This window comes from Ursus americanus, chromosome 28 (genome assembly GCF_024610735.1).
Source record: "Ursus americanus isolate L20-20 chromosome 28, mUrsAme1.1.p, whole genome shotgun sequence".
NCBI classification, from domain to species: Eukaryota; Metazoa; Chordata; class Mammalia; order Carnivora; family Ursidae; genus Ursus; species Ursus americanus.
The window spans coordinates 34,144,016-34,164,710 of NC_142154.1; the positions used below are offsets into that span (position 1 = coordinate 34,144,016).

Here is a 20,695-nt window from a genome sequence, read left to right on the forward strand (position 1 = left end):
ATGCACCACGTATACGTGTGCACCTGATAAGACAACACCAAAAAAAGTCGAACCTCAGAAATATTTAAACCATTCAGAAATATTTAAAAGTCCTGATATTTTCTTCCTGTGCGTCACTGGACTGTGTTGGCCGATGCACTCGGGAGACTACTGCTCTCATCTGTGGCTTATGTTATTTTTAATTTGGTCATGAAGGTCCGTGCTGTGTAAGACGTGCCTGTACTTTACCCAGCACCCTGTCCTTACTCAGAACTTCCAGCTCTGGTGTGTGATGGGTTAGGGGTGGAGAGCATTCTTAACCCTTCTTTGCCCAGCAGGGGAGACGCAGCGGTCTGCGGAGAGCCCCAGCAAGGGGAGTGTCCAGGCTCTGCAGCAGGAGCTGCTGTCTGCTTAGGCTCTGCACAGACCCCCCCACCCCCGGCCATCCCTGAGGGTCCAGCAAACCCCCGTGCTGGTCTGCAGATGTCTTGTGAGGCTCACAAGCGTCTGAGGTGAGAAGATTCCAGGAGCAGCAGATGGAGGCCGGCCAGGGTGGGGAGAGGAGGTTTTCTCCTCCTTGTCCTCAGGCCGGGAATAAGGGAAAGGCAGAGGGTCAGCTGCAGGCTGGAAGAACAGGAATGGAGGGTCCATGAAGTCTGGAGGAGGAGGGCCTGTGCTCTTTCTGTGTGCACCGCGTCGTGCTGGGACTCTGCAGTCAGAAGTGTCCAGGAGGTCTCGCTCACTGGATTCTGCTGCCTCCCTCAGAAGTCATGAGAGAAAGAGAGAGTGTGTGTGTGTGTGGGGAGGGTGCTGGGGTTGAGGCAAGAACCTGTTATAGTAAATTTAAAGGGATTCCTTACAGATTTCTTCAGGGACATGTATCCCAGGGAGGCACGCATCCCCCATTATGTAACCAACTTTCTCTGTAGCCGCTGGCCTCCCCAGCAGGCCCGAACGGTGTGGCGGTGAAGGGAGGGAGGGTGCGGGGAGCCCACTTTCGCTGACCCGGCCTGTGCGCCCAGCACCCGGAATAATGCAGGGGGTTCCGTGAACGCTGCGTAGGCATCTGGGTAGCAGCTTGAATGTGCTGAGCCCGGTCCCCGTGTGCTGGCTGGGGAGCGGGTGACAGACGGATGCCATGAGGTCTCTGTGCTGGGGTTGGGGAGATGGAGCACGGACCGGAGAAAGAAGGAATGAGGCCCGAAAGGCAGACTTCAACCCCAGCTGCGTATCAGAGCCACCAGGGGAGCATGTTAAGAAATCCCCAGGCTCTACCCAGCTACAGAATCAGCTTCCGAGGGTGGGGCGCGGTCGGTGTATTTTTAGACTGCTCTAAAGGGGGCTCTAACGCGCAGTCAGGAGCCGCCACATTCAGGCGGGGTGCAGAACTTCGCAGCAGGTAGGAAGAAGTAAACTGAGCGGGTGTCCAAGGAGAGGACGGTGGAAGAAGGGAAAGAGGAAAGGGGTGTGGCATTCCAGCCGCTGGGGTGCCCGACTCTGGTCCTTGGCCTGGCCCCCTCACGCCCCCGCATTCCAGCTCTGCACACTGGTACCCATACTGGTGTCTCACGGGGCTGTTCCTGGGGCTCCCAGTGGTATGACTTGAGCAAGCCCAGAGTTGGCCCTTCCTCCATCCCCAGGGGCCTGAAAGGCCAGGGGGCCTTTTGTAAGGAGGAGGGGAGCCCAGAGCCAAGGAGGCAGGCGTCGCGGGCAGTGCCCGAGCTACGGTGCTCCGCTGTTTGAGGACACCCAGCAGGTTTTCCACGAGCCTCGGCTGCCTGGTCTGTCAAATGGTGACTCACAAAAATACCTGCTTCCCAGGGGTTGTGGTCAGGACTGAAAGAAATGTTTGTGCCAGGTGTGTGTCGTGGATAGCCCCTGGAGGCTGGGAGACTTTAACCAGCCCGGGCTTGAAGGAGCTGTTGGAACAGGGTTGGGGAGGGGGCGGCCTGTCTGAAGAAGGCCCTCGCTCGGTGGCTGAGCCTGAGTGTGGTGGGAGCAGTTCTGCGGAGAGCTGTCTTTGCCTGCCCCAGAAGGAGGCCTCCCTTGGAGCTGCTCTCGCAGGTGGGAGGGGGCCGGAGGAGCCCCAGGCAGGAGACAGCCCCAGGTTTCTGTGGAGGTGGGGCTGCAGACATCCCCTGCCCCAGGGCCTCCCTCTCCTGTCGTTAGGGGGAAGCTGCTCTCTGCCTGGCTGGTCTTTTCTGGGGCAGTAGTTCTGCCCGCAGACCCTCCTGTGTCTCAGAACTCTGGGTCTGCCCTGCTCGGGCCTGCCTCTTCCATTCAGATAGCTCCCGAGAGGTCTCCTCCAGGAAGTCTTCCTCCACGCACTAGAAGAAAGGGTGTGATTTGCACTCCTCCCAGATGATGCCAGGAGGTAGAGGTCCCCAGGACTCGCAGCCGTGCTGTCCCCTGAGCGCATCCCCATACCACCTCCCTGGGGCGTGCATCGTGGCTCAGCTCTCCGTGGGGTCAGGTCAGTGTTCTGACATCCCCCCTGCCGGAGGGCGCTGTTGAGGGCTCGCAGAGACAGGCACGGCTCCCCTGCAGCTGGGTGCACCAGGACGGCTGTGTGATGACGTCATGCGTCTCCAGCCTCCCGCCTAGCTGCCTGTGGGAAGGATCTGTCTGTTCTGGCACAGGGGCCTCCTCCATATGGACGGCCAGGAATTGGCCATCACAGTCACCCAGGGCGTTCCTGCCACTTCTGCGTGTCTCCGTTTCCCCATGGAGATTTGGGGGCACCGCGGGCATGGCCGAGGGAGGGTGGGCAGGCATGCACGCTGGTACAGCTCCCCAGCTGTGTCTGGGAGGCTTGAAGAATCCTATCTGCAGAGGTTGGCCTGCTGCCATCATGAGTGGTTCTGCTCCTTCTAGCCCCCGTTTGCGGCTGTGTTGCAGATAGGCCTCTGTGTGTCTTGGTCAAGAGTGCCGGTGTGTCTTTACAGTTAGGTGTGGTCTCTGAGTCTGGGGAGGCCTGTCCTAGAGTAGGGCTCTCCACGGCTGCTGTTTTGGGTGAAGGTAGAGGCGCTGTGGTCACAGGAGCAGAAGTGGAATGCTGTCCTCCTAAAGTGAAGGAGTACGTGGTTCAGGGCAGGCATTTGGCCTCTGGAGGCACTTGGGAGCCTTCCCTCGGTTCCAGTGGCCAGTGTGGTCACTGCCAGGAGCGGCCACAGGGGAGGATCTGATGTGGAAGGGAAAACACACGTCTGCATTTGACCAGTGGCCATAGACTCAAGCGAGGTATGATCCTGGTCTGCAAGGTGCCCACTGTCCTGGGAAACCAGACTTGTGTCGGGCAAATGTTCTGCTAGCCCTGGGAGGCCTGTGACGGCCACAGATGTCTCCAGTGGGAAGCAGCACTTGGCCGGCTAGCATCTGATGTTAACCAGTTAGGAGGGTGATTTTTGCAGATAGAAAACGCTGTGATGGGGTCATTCATCTTCCCATGTGGATTGAATGACTATTGCACTCTGGGTCTTCTCTAGGCATTCTGGATACAGCAGTGGACTAGACAAGCTCATCCTCTGTGCTGCCCACATGGGGCTCCTGTTCTGCTGAGAGATGGTCAGTAAGCTAAAGGCAAGACTGCTGCTGTGCTAGGTCCCAAGAAGACAAAGCTGTGTTAAAGGGAAGGTGTGATCCAGGGAGGCCTCTCCGAGGAGGTGGCATTTGAGCAGTCACTCGAATAACTACACTGGACATCTGGTCCCGGCAAGCCAGAACCTTAGAATATCTGACCTCGAAGTACCTACGAATCATCTTGCTGATGGGCGAGCCGAGGCCCAGAGAGGTTAAGATGCAGATTCATGACGCGATAAGTAGGAAAGATGTGGTAGAAGAGGGAGACAGCACATAACTGGCCAGTACTCTGCTCACACCAATGTTAGGCATTTCCCCGGGACACCTGACCCTCTGCGGTTTCGTCCCAGAGCGTCTTTCCTTAGCCTGTCAAGACTCAAGCTTTGGAAGATCGGTACTTGCAAATTTGCATTTGATAACAATAGCAGACTTATTTTCTCATTTATGGCTTTGTGAGTTGGGGGGTGGGGGCAGAAAGTTGCAACGCATCTTGTGTCCACCAGTCAGCCCTCCAGGCAAGGGCTGACCCCTGGTGTTGGTCTTTCCCTCCCGAGGCAGAGATGTGGCCCAGTTTGGGTGACCGCAGGCTCCTGCTGCCATGGGATTTCCATGGTTCTTTTTGCAAGAGCCGAATTTCTCTGAGGATCCCATTGCAATTTGGGGGGTTTCATCTGGCCCTCCCAGCCTAGTTCGAGGGTCCAGGTGCCTCTAGGTGGTCTAGGGAGACCCTACCGATGCCTCTGACCAAAGCCTGTGAGGTAGGACTCAGAGGGCCCCCAGGGCTTATTTTCAGGGAGAAACACACAGTAAAATCGGGTCACAGAACCAGCCCTGACCCACCTCTTCTCCCAAGGACCAGTAAGAGCCTTAATTGGCTGATAGTTTTCATCTAGAAGAAGGTGTCCTGCGTGAAGTTGAAAGGAGCTTCTGGTGAAGTAAGACTTCATTAATTAGCCTGTTAGGGAAATTATTATGGGGGCTGGATAAATTTGATGACCACTGTTGTCCTTTGGGCTTCTGAAAGGAAGGCACTAGATTTTCATCGTTTCACTAAATTTTGAGAAAAATGTAATATCTTTTGCAAATATCTTGTTTGTTTCCAAGTGTTGAGTATCTGTGTGCCAGATACCATATTTATTCTTCTTTAATCTGTACAGAAATGCGATAAGTGGGATTATTCCCACTTTAACAGCTGAAGGAACTGAGGTTCAGACAGCTCGTTAAGGAGCTAGTTCAAGGTCACATCCTACTGAGGCGCTGCGCTTGGGTGCAAAGCCAGGCCCTTGACTTCAGAGCTACCCTGGATCTTTACTGTCACTTCCCGCATCTTCCCAACCACTTTGGGGCTGCCAGTAATACGAAAATGCTCTAGATTCCTGACTTTCTTTCTCTTCTCTCTAAAATCTGCTGCCTTTGTTTTTGCCCAGGAGGGTGAACATAGGATACCAGCATTTCTGATTTTAAAAACTTTAATTGTGACACAGAACACATTAAAGGAAATAAACGTGAAGTTCCATGATTTTTCTCCTTTGGATTTCCCCCCCCAAATGATCATTTTACATTGTCAGGGAAACCCAGCAAAGTCAGCCCTCCGTGTACCTTCCATTGGCTTTCTGTGCCAGGGTCTTACTTGTCTGCGCTTCCCCTCGCGGCTCCGACATAACTTCTAACACGAGGGCTTAGGCACACAGAGGAGAAGCAGACCTGGGGGGCCTCAGGACTACAGAGGGTCTGAAAAGTGGGAGAAGACCAAATCCTTTTCCAGTAAAATAGGCTAAGACAATTAGGGGCTTAGGTGCTGCCCCCAAAACGTAAGTAGCAGTGCATTCCAGCTTTAGTAAGAAGACCATCATGCTGGTTGTGGGAGGGGTGTGGCAGCGCGTTTTGCCTGCCTTGCCTTCGGCAGGTCCCACGCAGGACCCCTCCTGGGACGGGAGTCAGGCCTCCCCCTTCCTGAGCACCTGCTGCAAGCCTTAGATTATGTTAGGTATTTGGCAAATGATACTTTTTTTGATCCTCTAGAATACCCCTAGAGTATACATAAGTTCATCTATTACCAGATAGGGAGGCTATCCCTTGGGGTGCACAGAGCTGCCCCTGTGCGTTCCTTCTGCTTGTCCCTCCAGACTGGAACATCCGGGGGGCAGAAGGCAAGATGCCTTTATCATTGGGTCCCCGGTGCCTGGCATTTGGTAGATTCTAAGCATTAACTGAAGGAATGAAGGTGAAGTGACTTGTCCATGTAGGTACAGTGGTGAATCCATTAAATTGTAGGACCCCGAGGCTTGGGGACAGCTGCTCTGCGGGTCAGAAGTAGGATCTGATTCCAGCTCTTAGTGGCTGATAAGTTGGGTGAGCACAAAATGAAGTATGCGGCCACTTATCTAAATTGCGACATTATTGTAGCGAAAGACTGGAAGCAACCCAAATCGTCATCAATAAGGGACTGGTTAAGAAACATGATGGTGCATCCACACATGGGACACGATGGAAATGAGAACGATACACGAGCTTCACGATAAAAGCAAAGATCAGTATATAATATGCGAGTTTTGGGTAAAAAGGGAAAAAATAAGATTTTGAATTTGCTCGTATATGTGTCAGCAAACTCTGGAAGGATACTGAATGGGTGGGACAGTTAGCTGGGCAGGATGGGGGGAGAATTAACTGTGTATCTTATGCTTTCTGGTTTCAAAGCGATGAGACTGAATGTTACTCAAAAAATTAAAAAGAAAAAAAATAGTGGAAGTGACTTTGGCCCCGCTATTCTATTTATCTGGGCTTCAATCTCCCCATCTGAACAATGAAGTGATTGGGTTAGAACAAGTCTTCGCGTGGAGGGAAATGTTGTATATATTCGGTGTATCTCTGGCTTTTGTGGGCATTTCCAGGAGATGCTGACCCTGTCCGAGGCTGGTATGCAGTCCCTTCTGTTGCTGGCCTGGACCTGGATGGGCTCAGGCTGTCCGAGAAAGGCTGGGGTGATGCCGAGAGCAAGCGGCCTTCCGCAGAGGTGTGGGCCTTGTTCCTGTCCCCATTCCTTGGTAGTTTGTCCTCTGAACACCCTGCCCTGGTGTGACTCAGGTGGTTCTTCCCCCAGACCGGAGGATTACAGTGAAGAGAGACTGTTCTGGAGCGTTCTGGCAAAGTGCTGCAGTTTAATAGGAAGAAAAATGGCAGAATGTTTTCCCAGGTTATTTTTAATGCTTTTCAGTTCAGCAAACATTAATTGAGAGCTTAAGTGCGAGGCAGTGTGGGGGAGTCAGAGCTACATAGCACCTCGTCTCTGCTCTCTGGGGTGCGAAGTCTTGGGTGAGAAACCTGAGTGTAAAATCCCTCCTCGTACCCTCCAGGACTGCACGGTTCACCTCACCTGGTCCCGCAGAGACTTGTGGGATTGGTAGGAATTCTCCCCATTTCACAGATGAGGAAATGGAGTCTCAGTGAAGTGTTGCCCAAAGCCACACAGTTTCCTAAGTGGTAAGCCTGGCACCAACCAGAATTTCTCTGCTTCTCATGAGCCCAAACCCTTCTAGTCAGAACATTCTGCCACAGGATGTTTCCCGGAGGTGTGTGGCTTAGACCCCTTTCTACCTGGAAATTCCGGGTGAGCACAGCCTTAAATACGCCTCCTTCACCAGTTTCCTTTATGGAAGGGCAGTGGAAATCTCAGGCTTCTGGTCGCATGTTGAGTCTTATCCCCCTTTCCTGTGGTCCCAACAGTTGTGCCCTCCAGTGCCTGGGAAGCTCACCACCTTACCACCAGTTACGTGCAGAATGTCCCATCTGTGTGTAAGGGTGGATGTGACAGACAGCAGCTTTCTTCCCACCCCATCCTCATGCCACCACTTCCCTTCCTTCCCTTCCCTTCTTCCACGAATTCTGCTGCTGCCACCTGTCATCCTAGCTATTTCCCAGAAGAGCCGCACATGCTCCCTGCTCGGGGTCTCTGCCCTCCCTGGCTGTTCCCTCTATCTGAAAAGTTCTTCCCTGGGACTTCACTTGGCCTCAAGTCCCTGCTGGAAACTGACCTTGGGTAGCTCTTCCCTGGCCTCCCTTTCTTAGAGTGGTATCCCGGCCCACTGTTGCCGTTTCCTGGCTGGTTTTTTCCTGTGTGGTGTTTGTACGTCTTCCATGCAGCTCACATGTATTGTATTGTATCTCACTCCCTGCTAGGATGTAAGCCCATGACGCCTGGCTAGTTTCGCTTAGCGCTGTATGTATCGCTCACTGTATCTCTAACGCCGTATGTATCGCTCACTGTATCTCTAACGCCGTATGTATCGCTCACTGTATCTCTAACGCTGTATGTATCGCTCACTGTATCTCTAACGCCAGCCTAGCCCAGCATCTAACAGATACTCTGTAAATATTGTGGAATGAGTAAATCGCCCTGTGGCCTAAACCAGTAACACTTCTTTAAAGAGGAAAGAAGCAAATCATAGCCTTTTTTTTAAGAGGTGAAAAAGACCCAAGGCTTCTGTCTTGGCAGAGCTTCGCCATATAATATTAATTCCTTTAGTCATCGTTCGGCACCGGGTCTGGGTAGAGGCCTCTGCAGACGGTCACTTAGCAGCCTCTGATTTGTACGCTCAGGGAGACCGCTCGCGGACTTTCCAGAGCCGCCCGTTCTTTGTGGGATGGTCATAACGATTTAAACACTCTCTCGTAGTTTACATGGGGCCGAAAACGGCCTCGTTGTAATTCCTGCATGCTGATCTCGGTTCTCAAAGTGCTGGAGAACACGGAAGAAGTGGACTTCTGCGTGCGTATGACACGACTTCAAATGGTTGGAGAAAGATGGCTTGTGGCGAGGCTCCCCCACCCCCTGGCCCGAACATCCCTGGTTTCCCTGACGGTCCTTCCAGTGCTGCCACTGTCAAGAGTCTTCCCACCCTCGGTGCCTTCCTCAGCTTCATTCAGCTTCGAGGTTCAGAACTTATGGTTTAGTCCCGTGGGGGGAGAGTGCTTTGGGACCCTGGCCCAGGAGGGGCGGGGGAGGAACCTTGGCCCTTGTTGACTTGTCTCTGTCCACACAGCCTGGGATGGCCTCGGTTGGTGAAGACAGAATTCAGTACGTTCTTCTTCACGCCGTCTCCTCAGTGCTGGGGCCCCTCCCTAGCTCTTCCAGAATCATAAAGGTTGTAAGGTCTTTGGTTCTGGCTTTTAGCATTCTGAGATTATAGCAGCTAGAGTAGATCTGCGAAGAACAAGGAACCCGACCCAGACCCTATTTTAAAAGACAGTAAATACTGTCAAATATAGGGTCAAGTTCTGTCTTCAGAATCCCCGTGAAGAGGGGAAACTCTGGAAGTCAAGCAAAACGTGCCGAGCCTTTAGCTGTATCGTTTCTTCCCTCTTTCTCACTGCCTGTGGCTTTTTTAACGGTCCGTCTGTCTGTCCCTCTGCCTTCTGTGTTCCTTCCTCCCGGCAGCCCCTCGCTTCCCCGTTCCTCCCTGGCCTTCCTGCCACCGCTCCCCCTCCATGCCCGGCCAGTGGGCAGACATAGGGAGCCCACGTTTGCCCGCGGCCTCTCCTGTGCATCCCTCACTAATACTTTGACCATAAGCCTTTCGTTTACAGACTTAGGCACATGTCGCATCTCTCTCGAGGAGAAAGAACTGACATTAAATTGCTTCGTATGTGTGACCCTTGGCTGATTTGTTTTGTGGCCTTGGAGAGAAGAAACGTCCACCCCCAGCTTTAGGCTCTGGTGCGAGATTGGTTCCCGCGTCTGCCCACCTCGGCGGCTTCCAGTGGGTGGTTGGACGGGAGGGCTTCAGTGCCACGCTGTTTGCTTGCTTCTGTCATTGCCGCTGCCACTGTCATCTTGGGTAGAGGTGGCAGGGAAGTTGGCCACTGAGCCTTTCTCTGCCCCTTCTGCACCTCCAGCCCTGCTGGGGTGTGTGCGGACGCAGGAGGGAGGGGGTTGGGCCGGGATCAGGAGTGGGGCTGTTTTCCTTGTCCTCCTTTGTTTCCTCTGGCTTCAAGGAGTTCACCCCGGAGAGGCCTGTGACTTTGGGATGTGGGCCCTAAATTGGGAGAATGGAGAACAGCCCAAGGACTGATTCCATAATGGGCTAACTGTGTGACCTTGGGTGAGTCACTGGGCTGGTTTCCACCGAGCTTCATCAGTTGCCCGAGGAGCTGGATTGGATCCAGTGGTTCCCTAGAGGTGGTGATGGGGTCCTTTGCTTCTCTGAAGTGTTGTGGAACAGCCAGCTGTAAATTCCAGCAGAGGCACATGCAGGGGCTGTGTGAAGCGGCCCAGCGTCTGAGTTTGGGTAGTGTGGAGTCTTCTCAGAGGGGTTATGCTGCTTGGCCCGGCTGGGCAGAGGCTTGACCTGCCAGCTCATAGATCCCCAAGGAGTGAAACTGAGCAAGCCAATGAATTAACGTTTGTTTTGTGGACTGTTCTGCCACGTCGGGGGTTAGGGGGACAGGGTAGCTGTCAAGGTCCACATGGGACCCGTGGCAGAGACCCCGCGCCATCTTTTCAGACCCTGCTGACCTGAGAAGACTCCAGAGGCATTTCCACAGCAGACAGCCCCTGCTGTCCACAGGTTATCCCAGCGGGGCTAAAGATCTCCAGATCTGATGTCAGGAGCCCAAATCAAGCACATCAGGCAGCTGGGACAGAGAGTCCAGGAAGCCATGTTTGTTGATTTGCCTAAGAGTGGAATTACTGGGATGCTTTGCTTCGGAAAGTGAATAAGGGGTTGGTTAACCTTTTCGAATCTAGAAAATTCTTCAGAGCCATTGCCCACCCCCACTCCATTTTTTGCTCTGGCTTGAGTGACCCGGTCCAGTTTGACCACTTAGCAAGTGTTTACTGAAGGCCAGCCCCTCTGGGCAGGGCACCAGTGGGGAACACTGAGACCTCAGACCTTGGTAAGGCAGTGTGTGGAGGAGAGACCGCAAGAGGAAGGACTGCCAGGTGCCCTGTGGCCAAGCGGCGGCTCTCGGAGGGCCCTGGTGGACAGGGCCCGTTTCCCCGGGAGAGGGATAGGATGGGTAGAATTCCAGTCGTCTGTGGATTCAACGAGGTGATGTCTGGGGAAGCACTTCGTCACCTGTCACGTGGGGAGGAAATGCCAGGTGGTGTCACCGCGTTGGCTGCAGGGCGGGGAGGCTGGCAGAGAGGTGAGGTGGGGACAAACTGCCTTGGGAAGAGGCGCAGGGCATTTGGTCTGGGAGCACTGGTGGCTGGGAGGCTGGGAATCCTCCTCTGGCTTTGCAGTCCCCGTGGCTGTTAAAGGCTGTGGCCCAGGAGCCACGAGACATGACAGGACATGATCAAAGCAGTGTTTTAGGGAGATGGGCCAGGATTTGCCCCTCTGCTCTCCGGGCCTTCCTTTTCCGTCTCCTCGCGGCTCTTCTGTTGCGCGGGGCCAGTGCTATGGTGCTTTAATGAGATCATCGTGGACGGTGGGGGTTTCATGAACCACAGCATTGTCGGACCGGGAATTGGACCCCAGGAGCTGAGCTGCCTGCTCCCTGCTGCCCTGGGAGATGGCAGACATCAGATGGGACGACGCCAGCCTCCTGCATTTGGAACCCAACGCCCTCGGCCTCTGGGGGCTGTTTTTGTGATCCTGGTGTGTTTTAAGATACTACACGATTGATTTTTGTGTTTCATTAATTGCCTGGGGCCCCAAATTTCCTTTCTGGCATCCCTCAGTGATGAATCCTGGGCTTTTTTTGGTCCATGAAATCTCCCACTTCCTTTTGGGGAATAGAGGCTGAGTTTGGATGATAGGTGGGACTAAAAGTATATGGACCCACAGAAAGGGGGCCTTCTGTCCGTGCTCAGGCTCCATTGTCCAGTGTGTGAAGTAGGGGACTGGCAAAAACCCAGAAAGGGATGTGACTTCCCCCAAGACTCACAGCAAGTTACTGGCAAAGTAACCAGGGTCCATCCAGGTCATCAGACTGCCTCATGAGGATCCTAGACACTGTCCCTCCACGCGTCTTGTCCCCCTTTCCTTCTGGTCCCCATTTAGATACCACTGCTGGGACCAGTGCCTTCACTGGACTCTGCTTCAGACTCCTGCTTCATCACACCCTCCAGGTCTAAAGGTGGGAAGGGGCAGCCGCAGAGAAGAGGTAGCCTGCTAGACTGCTGGTTCCAAAACCCCATCTCTCCCTGTTCCCACTACACCCCCTTACCCTAGCAGAGTCAGACCAAGACAACTCCTCCCCACTTCCTGGGCGCAGACAGCCTTCTGGACCTATTTTCTGTTGCTCTGGGAATACTTTCTTCACGTACACTTAAAGCAGGCAGGGAGGGCCCGGCCAGGGGCTAGGTAATCAAGGAAGCCTTCCTCCAAGAGGCGGAATGGACAAGGTCTGGAAGTGGAGTAGAGTCTAGACTGGTCCAGAAGGGAGGAATGAGGTGTCAGGGGAGGAAAGCAAGGGCGGAACATCAGGGAGGGGCCCCCGCTCTGCTGGGGGTTCACTCGCTAAACAGGCCCATTGGACAAGCCCGGGTTCTCCAGCCACCCGGCACCCTCCAGGCCTCCAGGGACGGCCCAGTCTGTCCTTCTGGCCGGAGAAAGCATCTGCAGCAGAACCAGCGCCTCTGTCTTGGCGAGGCAGAAAGCAAGACCTCCCCACACCCGTTGGAGGAGGTAGGGAGCCGGTTCCAGGCAGCGCGGGAGCCAGTCACAGGGTTTATGTTAATGCGGGCCCTCCCCCAGCCGGCGCTTAGCCTATTACCCGGGCCCTGGCCGACAGCTTAATTACGCTGCATCGCGCCTCGGCTTGCGTTCCACGGTTCCCTAAAATAATAAGGATGGCGTCACCGACTTCCCGCAGCCATGTGCTCCCACCCGTGCCTTCCGAGCTCTATTGTAGGAAACAAACAAAATCCAGACACTCAGATGCTTTTTTCTTGGAGAGATTTTTTTTGGTTTTAAGGTAACGTGGGGACCCTGCCCCTTAGTTAAGATTTTTAAAAAAGATCTTTAAGGTGCAGGGACCAGAGTCTTAGCTACCAGGCGGCTGCAGAATATCCTCCCATTAGCAGAAATTCGAGAGCTATGTGGATGATGCCACAGTCTTCCACCGGGGACGGTGATTCTGATCAGAGCGATGGGGTAAGCTGCCGTGGCAGAAGAATCACGCCGCGCGGGGTTCCTGGGCTCTGGGCCGGCTCTGGACCTTGCTTTTTCCTCTGCAGAAAGAGGGCTAAACTGGATCAGCGTTTTACAAGCTGTGGGTCACATTTAAAAAAAAATACATTTTTTTTAATGTAATAGAAAAGAGTGATTGTAATTGGGTATGTTTTGTTTCGGTGGGTGTGCCTGTGTACACAACATGTGCCCACTGAGCCACGGCATAAATATATTCTTTACTGTGGACTGTGGTCAGAAAGCCACTGACCTACATGTTCCCGAAGGCCTGTCTAGCTTTCGAAATGTCCGACTTTTCTCCCAGAGCCTGACTTTCCCCCTCATGGAACCTGCCTGGTTTTTGCACGTTTTGCCCCACAGACTGTTAAGCAGAAGTAGAGATTTTAGGGTCAAAACAACAAAATCACAAGCATCCGTCACTCCTGTTGAACGCCTTTGGGAAGACGCTCATTTTCCCTCAGCCTTGGTGACTCAAACAGTTTGGCCTTCTAGCTAGAAATGGGATCTGCAACAGGGGATGGCCCATTTAAAAGCTGACCTATTTAAAACCCACGAGCACCAAAAAAACACGGGGTCAATTTGATTTGAGTCTCCTCTTCTGTACAAGACTGGAACCTGAAAACTAAATTGGTCAGGGACTGACGGGGTTGAAACCAACACTACAAATATTTATTGAGTTCTCATCCAGTGAATGAAAAGAAAATCAAGGCTTGAGGTTAGTGGGGGACAAAGAAACAAACCAAGGTGTAGATAGAGTCAAGAGGGCTATGTTTTGGGCGTAACATCTCAGCTCTCCAAAATGCTAAGAGGCATCATGCGTCCCATGAGAGACAGCTCTGGGGGCGCAGGTGTGCCGGCCCCCCTTTGTTCCCGTTCGTGTGCCGTGGCTGCGGACACGGTGGTGAAGGTAGCTGGGGATCGGGGAGAAGGCAAGTGGCTTTTGCCAGGCTGGGGATGCTCTGAGTGCATGAGTTCACTTAACCCAGCCCTAGATGATGGGCACTGTTGTCATTGGAGGAAACGGAAGCTCAGGAGAGGTGAGATGAGCTAGCGAGTGGAGAATGTGGACTTGAGCCAAGGCTGTCTGACTCCGGAGCCTGCCTTCTGTCCCCCTCTCCACGTTGCCTCCGGAAGTGCTGGAAAAAGAAAAAGCTGTTCTCAATCGAGCTTCCTTCTCTCTGGTTCTGGCCTTCCGAGGGCTCTGTTTTAGGCCCAAGCTGTCCCTTGAAATCAGGGCCCCCGATCATGGGCATGTGACCCGTGCGGTCACACAGGGCCCTGGGCTTCGAAGGGCCCTCCCTTGGGTTTAATGCGCTGCTGTCTCTGTTTGCGGAATTCTTAACAAGTTTTGAGCAGTGGGTCTCCCATTTTCGTTTTCAGCTAAGCCTTGCCAATTACATAGCCAGTCCTGGCTTTGATGTAGCGCATCCCCTTTCTCAGTGTTTCTGGGTCCCTCCTGTCTTCCTTGAGCGTGCCTGTCCTCTCTGGGGTGGAGGCATTTGAAGAATGCACTCTGTCCCCCCCTCTGGCCTGCTACCTGGCACACTGCTCCAGTAGCTGTTTACCAGCCGGCGGCCTCCTCCCAGCCGCCACCACACCTCTTGCTGGCAAGGACCCCAACCGTGGCTCACCGCAGCCTCCGAGTCCCCAGCACGTTACCCTATAACAATGTCATAGGTACACCCTTTACGGAGGGAGGGGCTGCTGCTAGGCGAGAGGTCCGTGTACAGAGTACTGGGTCAGGTCAGGAGGAGTGTGTGCAGTCGGCCTGCTTCCTGGGGGACACATTGTTTATAAGAGGTCAGGTTCATTCTCGTCTGTATGGGACCAGTTACACCGTACGTTTCACGGTGGTTGGACTCCCTCTGTATGCCCGGCACCTAGTGCTGGGCCTGGCACGATAACCAGGACATTTGTTAAGCAGTTGCTCTGGTGTCCGCGCCCCGCTAGGCTGATTATGGGGAAGGACAGTCCCTGACCTCTAGGAGGATCGGATGCTTAATACACGATTAAATGATTCATGTGGCAGCTGCCCTCGGTGCCCTGGGATGCTTGGAGCTGAGTGGGGGAAGGCTTCCTGGGGAGGGGTGCCTGAACACCATTTGTGGTGCAGGGGTGAGATGTGGGGAGCCCTGCGACTGGGAAAAGTGGGGAGAGGTGGGAGCCTCCTTAGGTCAGTTTAGGGACTTGGAATGCCCTGCCTTCCCCCACCCCAACTCCCCAGGCGGCAGGAAGCCAGGAGGACTGTTTTCTAGGCTGGAGTTTGCACTTTATAGGTTAAACGGATACATTCTCCCGTTTCCACAGAGGCAGAGCCTCAGACCTCGGGGACGGAGTCAGGGTCACCAGCCAGCCGGCTCCTTGAATAGTCCAGTAGTCCGGTTGTCCCTGCTCTCACAGAGATCCCATTTGGAGGCAGGAACAGACTTGGAGTGACTTAGATGACCGTGACTAGGACTGCAGTGTAGAGAATAGAGAGGAAATGATCAAATTTGAGAGAGCTGCGAAGACCAGATTTCACGGTTTTGAAACAAGCAACGGGATGTTCCTTAGAGTAATCGTGTGTGTGTTTATCACGACGTTTCAGCTCCCGTTGGTGAGAAATGATTGCTGTGTCCTTGCTTTGGGGACACGTTTTTCAGGAAATGCCGGAGCCGGACAGTCTGATTGCTTGGGAAGCTTCCATGCCTCCCCACTGACCTCTCGTGGGGGCCGAGGGTGAACATGCAGACTCCTCCTGGGGCTGACACCTGAGGAGTGAAGCAGAGTCTCGCGCAGTTCTGTCCATGGGTGTTTGCAAAGCTTCTGACACCAACAGAGTAAGCCAGTTGTCGGGCCGGGGAGAGAGTAACCGCACGCAGATATTTTTAAAGGGCCAGTGGAGTTGGGAGAGAATCTCAGCCCAAAGTACAAATTTTCAGTTTAATTTTAACTTTGCACTTAGCTCACACCCAGGATTTGGCAGGGGGACGTGGACCTTAATTTTTTTTTTCTTTTTTAAGCAGAACACACCCAGGATGTAAAAGGGATACACGCTCTTGGCCTGGAAGGGCTTGGAGTGGCGGCCACCACACAGACGGGAGGCAGTGGGTTGGGATTGGAGCAGGAGGCCCAAGTGGATTTGAGGGGTGTTGGGGCTGGTTGGAGGTTTGGAAACATGTGAGCCTGTCTCGGAACTCTAGGAAACGGCGGCCCTCCACCAAGTCCGGGGGACCCAGGGGGGCACAAGACGGTGCATGGGAAGACTCCAGCCGCCTGTTGGGCTGGTGTTCGTGTGTTTTCCTGTTTGGTCCACTTCAGACACTTCACAGGCAGCTCACCTGCCATCTCCAAAGTGACAGTCACTCCCCAAAGCAGCAATGGGTTTCCCCCTCGCGGTTTGGGCTTTTTGGTGATATCAGCAGCCTCCAGGTCTAAGCCTTGCCCCTCTCTCACCTCTTTGATCTTGCCCCAAACACTGCTGCAACCCCCTGCCAGGAAGGAAATGCGAAAACCGGTGGGGGTCCCAGAGGCCCCACAGACCTGACCTGTAAGGGCCACCTGCTGGCACTCCAGACAGCACTGGGCTTCCCCCAGCGGCAGGCGGGGCCTCTTCCTACTCGGGCAGGAGCAGGGTCCCCGGTCCCCAGCCCTTCTCCACATCCTTGCTCCCTCATCGCAGCCTCATCTGAGTGAGGGCTGGCTTGGGCTTTGTTTTGGTTACCGAGGAAGTGTAACCAGGGCGGGGACCGCTGGGAGTGGCCCCCATCCTGCTGGTGGAACTGTTAGAAGAAGAGGGGCGTCAGGGGAGCTCAGAGGGTTGAGTTGGGTCTGGGAGAGCTTGAGCCTCACATCTGGGAACGTCGGAGAAACCGTCAGGAGCCAACACAGAGCAGCTTGGTGCAGTCCATTCCTGGGACTTGAGGGTCAGTGGTTCTGAGGTGGCCGGGAAATGGGAGCCTCCCCCCAGGGAGCAGTGCTGAGGATTAGGCGAGCTGGTGCAGGCGAAGCACGTCGGCGAGGGTACCTGGTGAGGGCTCAGGGAGGATCCGACTGTTACTATTAATAAACACGTCGGTGGTAGCGGCTTAGGTATTGTCCCCGAGAGGACTGGTCCCCCGTTGGCGGTGGCGCTGGGAGTTGGGACTGGGACCCTGGGTCTGTCCGTAGAATTCCCAGGCGGCATCGTGCCTCTCTGGAAGAGGCCAACTTCCGGGAAGAATTCCCCCGACTCCCAGCACCACCTCCCCCATCTCTTAGACCTTCTTTTCCTTGGCTTACGGCCGTAAGAAGAGAAGCCCTTGACCCGTCTGGAAAAACCGCATGTCTGAAATCTTTGAGGCTGGGCTGGAATCCCTTCTCATAATTTGTCTTTCTCCAGTGGAGCGTCAAGAATCCCCAGCACCCTCTGAAGACTGGGCCCCGTGGCTCCAGTGTTCAGTGCAGGCAGAGGAGGTGGTCTTCCCTCCCCCCAGCACAGTGGATCTCCCTCCATTTGCCCTGCTCCCCTAAGGCCTGCAGGGCTTCCTGGATCTACACTGATTTCCTGCCCTGGGGTAGAAGGCCTCATAGGATTTATTCCCAGGCACTCTTGCCAGTGACCTTGAGAAGGTGGCCTGACCTGGACATCTGGCCTCTCCTGGGGACTGAAGGAGTGGAGGATTTAACTTCTCCCATCCCAGATCCCAAGGAAAGGCGGGCCTCGGCCGGCCAGTCCTAGGCCCAGAATGGGTCCGCTCTGGGAAGGAGCTCCTGCGCCTGGCTTGGCCCCTTCTGGCACACTGCTGCTGTCCTGGGCTGAGCGCGCCACCTCTCTCCACCAGGGAGGCAGGAAGCAGGGCAGCTGTGGGGCTCTGCAGCCCACATGTGCCAGCGTAGACGTGCCCCCAAGCTCCCCTGGTCTGCCGCTGGTGAGGGTGGGCTGAGAGGGAGCACGGCAGGCCCACTGTGGACTCTGTTCCCCCAAGCTTCCCCCTGGCCCCAAGAGGCCTGAGCAGGAGGAAGGACTGGGGACTATAGCTAGCGAGTCGTCCTGGGTCCAGCAGGGAGGTCTAAGCAAATCAGTCTGCTTGTCCAGGAGAAGAAAGGGCTCCGAGGGGCTGAAGTGACCCTTTGGACAATGTGGGACTGCTGTTGAGAAAACTAGACCATACTGTCCGATACCGTCTGACCCATCCGTGCCGAGGAACATGTGGGTGGACGTCCCGGGCTGGCAGTATACCAGCGACCTCGATGCCTGCTCCCTTGAGGCCGCAGGGAGCAGGCGGGTGGGGATGTCGCGTCAGCACTAGGTGCAGCCGGGAGGAGTCACCTTTACGCTGCCCGCCAGCCCCAGGTGGCCGCGAGCAGCCGGACTGCCGGGGCAGGAGTGGGTGACCACGGGCATCTGCCTGGAGGCAGGACACCCTGGCCTCCCTTGCTGACTCCCCAGGGTCATTCAGGCCGAGACTTGATTACTCCCTCAGCCGGTCCCCCTCCTCTCTGCACTGGAGCCTGGAATCACCTTCAGCCCTGTCTAGCTTTCCCAGTGAGAAGTGGCTTTTTATCCGTCTTTCTATATTCTTAGAAAGAAAAGATTTGGACTCAAATTTGGGTAAGAAGAGAAACGAGGAAAATCTAAGAACTCTAGTGGCACAATTGCCTCCCGGGAGTTTTACAGGAGGGACAGACAGGGTCCCAGACGTGCTTCCAGAGACCAGCTTTGGCTCTTTGACGACCTCAGCATGTCACTGTGGGGCCGTCCTCGGTTTGTGGGGTTTCATTTCTTCCTTTCACGTGTGCTCTGAGGACCCTGTGAAGAGCAGGGTCCAGAGAAGCTCTGTCCAATATGGTAACTGTAAGTACTAAGTATCTTTTTACACTTAAATTAAGGAAAATGAAAACTCAGTCCCTCGTTCTTACCAGCCACGTTGCAGGTGCTCAGTGGCCACACTTGGCCAGTGGCTCCTCTCGTGGCTTGAGCAGGAGGTGTCCATCGTTGCAGGAAGTTCTGTGGCACAGGGCTGGTCTAGAGAATGGAGAGTGGGGGGGCTCCCTAGTCTGCCGTCCCTACCTGCGCCAGGGCACGGCGGTGACCTGGTGACAAGCACCAGACCTGGTGGGCAGGCTCTGGCGGGCAGGCCGGTGAGAGCAAGCGTCCACATGTGTCTTGGGACCCATCCGCACGTGGAGGGCCACAGGCGCACAGAGGCGGAGGGAAGGTGGGGCCTGTGGAGGGCAAGTGAGGTAGCTGGCCCTGGGAGGTGGTCAGGCTGAGGCCTCGGGGGGCTGGGGCTGGAAGGATCTGATGGCGTGCCTCGTGCTGACGGGAAGCTGGGGACTCTGGTGGCTTATTTTTTAACAGGGGTTTTGGAAGAGTGTGGCAGTGGGGTTGGGACGGGACCACCAGGGAGTGTTGAGTGTGTCACCTGCGGTCCGGCCCAGGCTCCTGTCGGGAGCGTGTTCCCGCCGCAGTGCTCCCCGTCCTCCCGAGGAGGCCCGACCCCCTCCCCAGCCTCAGCCCCCAGTCCGCACCTCCGTTCACGCTGGCCTTGCCTTCGCAGGTGAAAGAGCTCGTCCTGGACAACTGCCGGTCGATTGAAGGCAAAATCGAGGGCCTCACAGATGAGTTTGAGGAGCTGGAGTTCTTAAGTACAATCAACGTAGGCCTCACCTCAGTCGCAAACCTACCAAAGTTAAACAAACTTAAGAAGGTAAGTAGGGTGTAGGAGTCTGTGTGGGCGGGGGGAGGGGTCGCCCCTCCGTGTTCGGGGAGCGGGTCTGAGGGTGAAGCCGGGTGCCTGCGCCGACTTGCCCCTCGCCTGTCTGTCTGCCGAGGGCCGGGCGCCCTGGGCCCTCGGCCTTCGTTTTAACAGCTCTCTCTGCTCCCCCTCCCTGCCTGTGTAGCTTGAACTAAGCGATAACAGAATCTCAGGGGGCCTGGAAGTATTGGCAGAAAAGTGTCCGAACCTCACGCATCTAAATTTAAGTGGCAACAAAATTAAAGACCTCAGCACAATAGAGCCACTGGTGAGTCATTTGGGTCCTTCCCTCTGCGCGGGGCGGAAGGCGGGGGGGCTCGGTACCAGGGAATATTACTTCTGCCTCTGTAGAGTGTGGGGTTTGGGGGGTTTGGTTTTTCCCTCCACTCCTCTTACTTTGTTTGACTCTCGTTATGGGCCATGAGGTAAGTTGGAGCTACTATTTCTGCTTGGTCCGGAGAGAAAACAGAAGCCTAGAGACGTTCGGTGGCGAGCAAGGGCACACAGCCCAAGTGGGCAGTCAGGGGCAAGGGAGGGGTCGGACCCTCGCCACGGCTTCCGGTCGAGTGCTTTTCTTCGTACAGCTTCTGCTCAGCTCTGGAAACCCGAGTTGTCATTTCTTAGAGCGTGCTTTCCTTGTCCCTCGTTGGGGTGAGAGGAGCCATCCGGGACTTAGCTGCCCCTGGAGTTGGCCGCTTGTTTTCTCCTTGGATGGCCGGCCCGAGGCCGGTACCTCCGAATGGTGGGATGGCCCCCTGGATGGCACGGAATGGTATGGGACGGGAGCCTCGGTGCTGGCCTTCCTCTAAGGGGCACGGAGGAGAGCGACTGACCCCCTGGTCTCCAGTCGTTGGTGTGATGGTGACCAGGGCCTCATCTTCATCCAGCCGAACACACCCCACACTTCATGGATTTGCTCGCCAGGAAGGGGCAAGGCCTGGTCAGAACAGCAGTTTGGGTTTTGGGGGTTTTTTTTCTGAAGGATTGAGCTCCCTTGATTTCAGCCGTGTCATGATTCACAGCGTTCTGGAGATGCAGAATTGCTATCGCCTTCAATGAGCACATTTACTATAAACATACACCCAGTGCACACCCAGTGCACACCCAGCAACCCGCCCACAAGCCACGCACCTTATACTCGGGGGAGGGTCGTGAGGATATGTGCCAGCTTTGCCACATCTCCCTTGTCTAGGTTTATAGAGGTGAGGTTGGGGTATCCCTCAGTTTGGGTTGGTAGGTTCTTGTCCACAAAGCACCCCTCGCCCTGTCTGGACGCCCGAGGGG

The 20,695-nt window shown here is 55.0% G+C and overlaps 1 protein-coding gene across 2 annotated transcripts in view; it reads left to right on the top strand.

The window, feature by feature from the left end:
- ANP32A (acidic nuclear phosphoprotein 32 family member A) overlaps positions 1–20,695 on the top strand; it is a 37,224-nt gene that overhangs the window by 10,329 nt on the left and 6,200 nt on the right. For both annotated transcript variants that reach the window (XM_045810610.2, XM_087856826.1), the window contains exons 2-3: positions 19,214–19,363; positions 19,557–19,679. In XM_045810610.2, the coding sequence (XP_045666566.1) occupies positions 19,214–19,363; positions 19,557–19,679 (273 nt within the window). The remainder of the gene's footprint in view (positions 1–19,213; positions 19,364–19,556; positions 19,680–20,695) is intronic.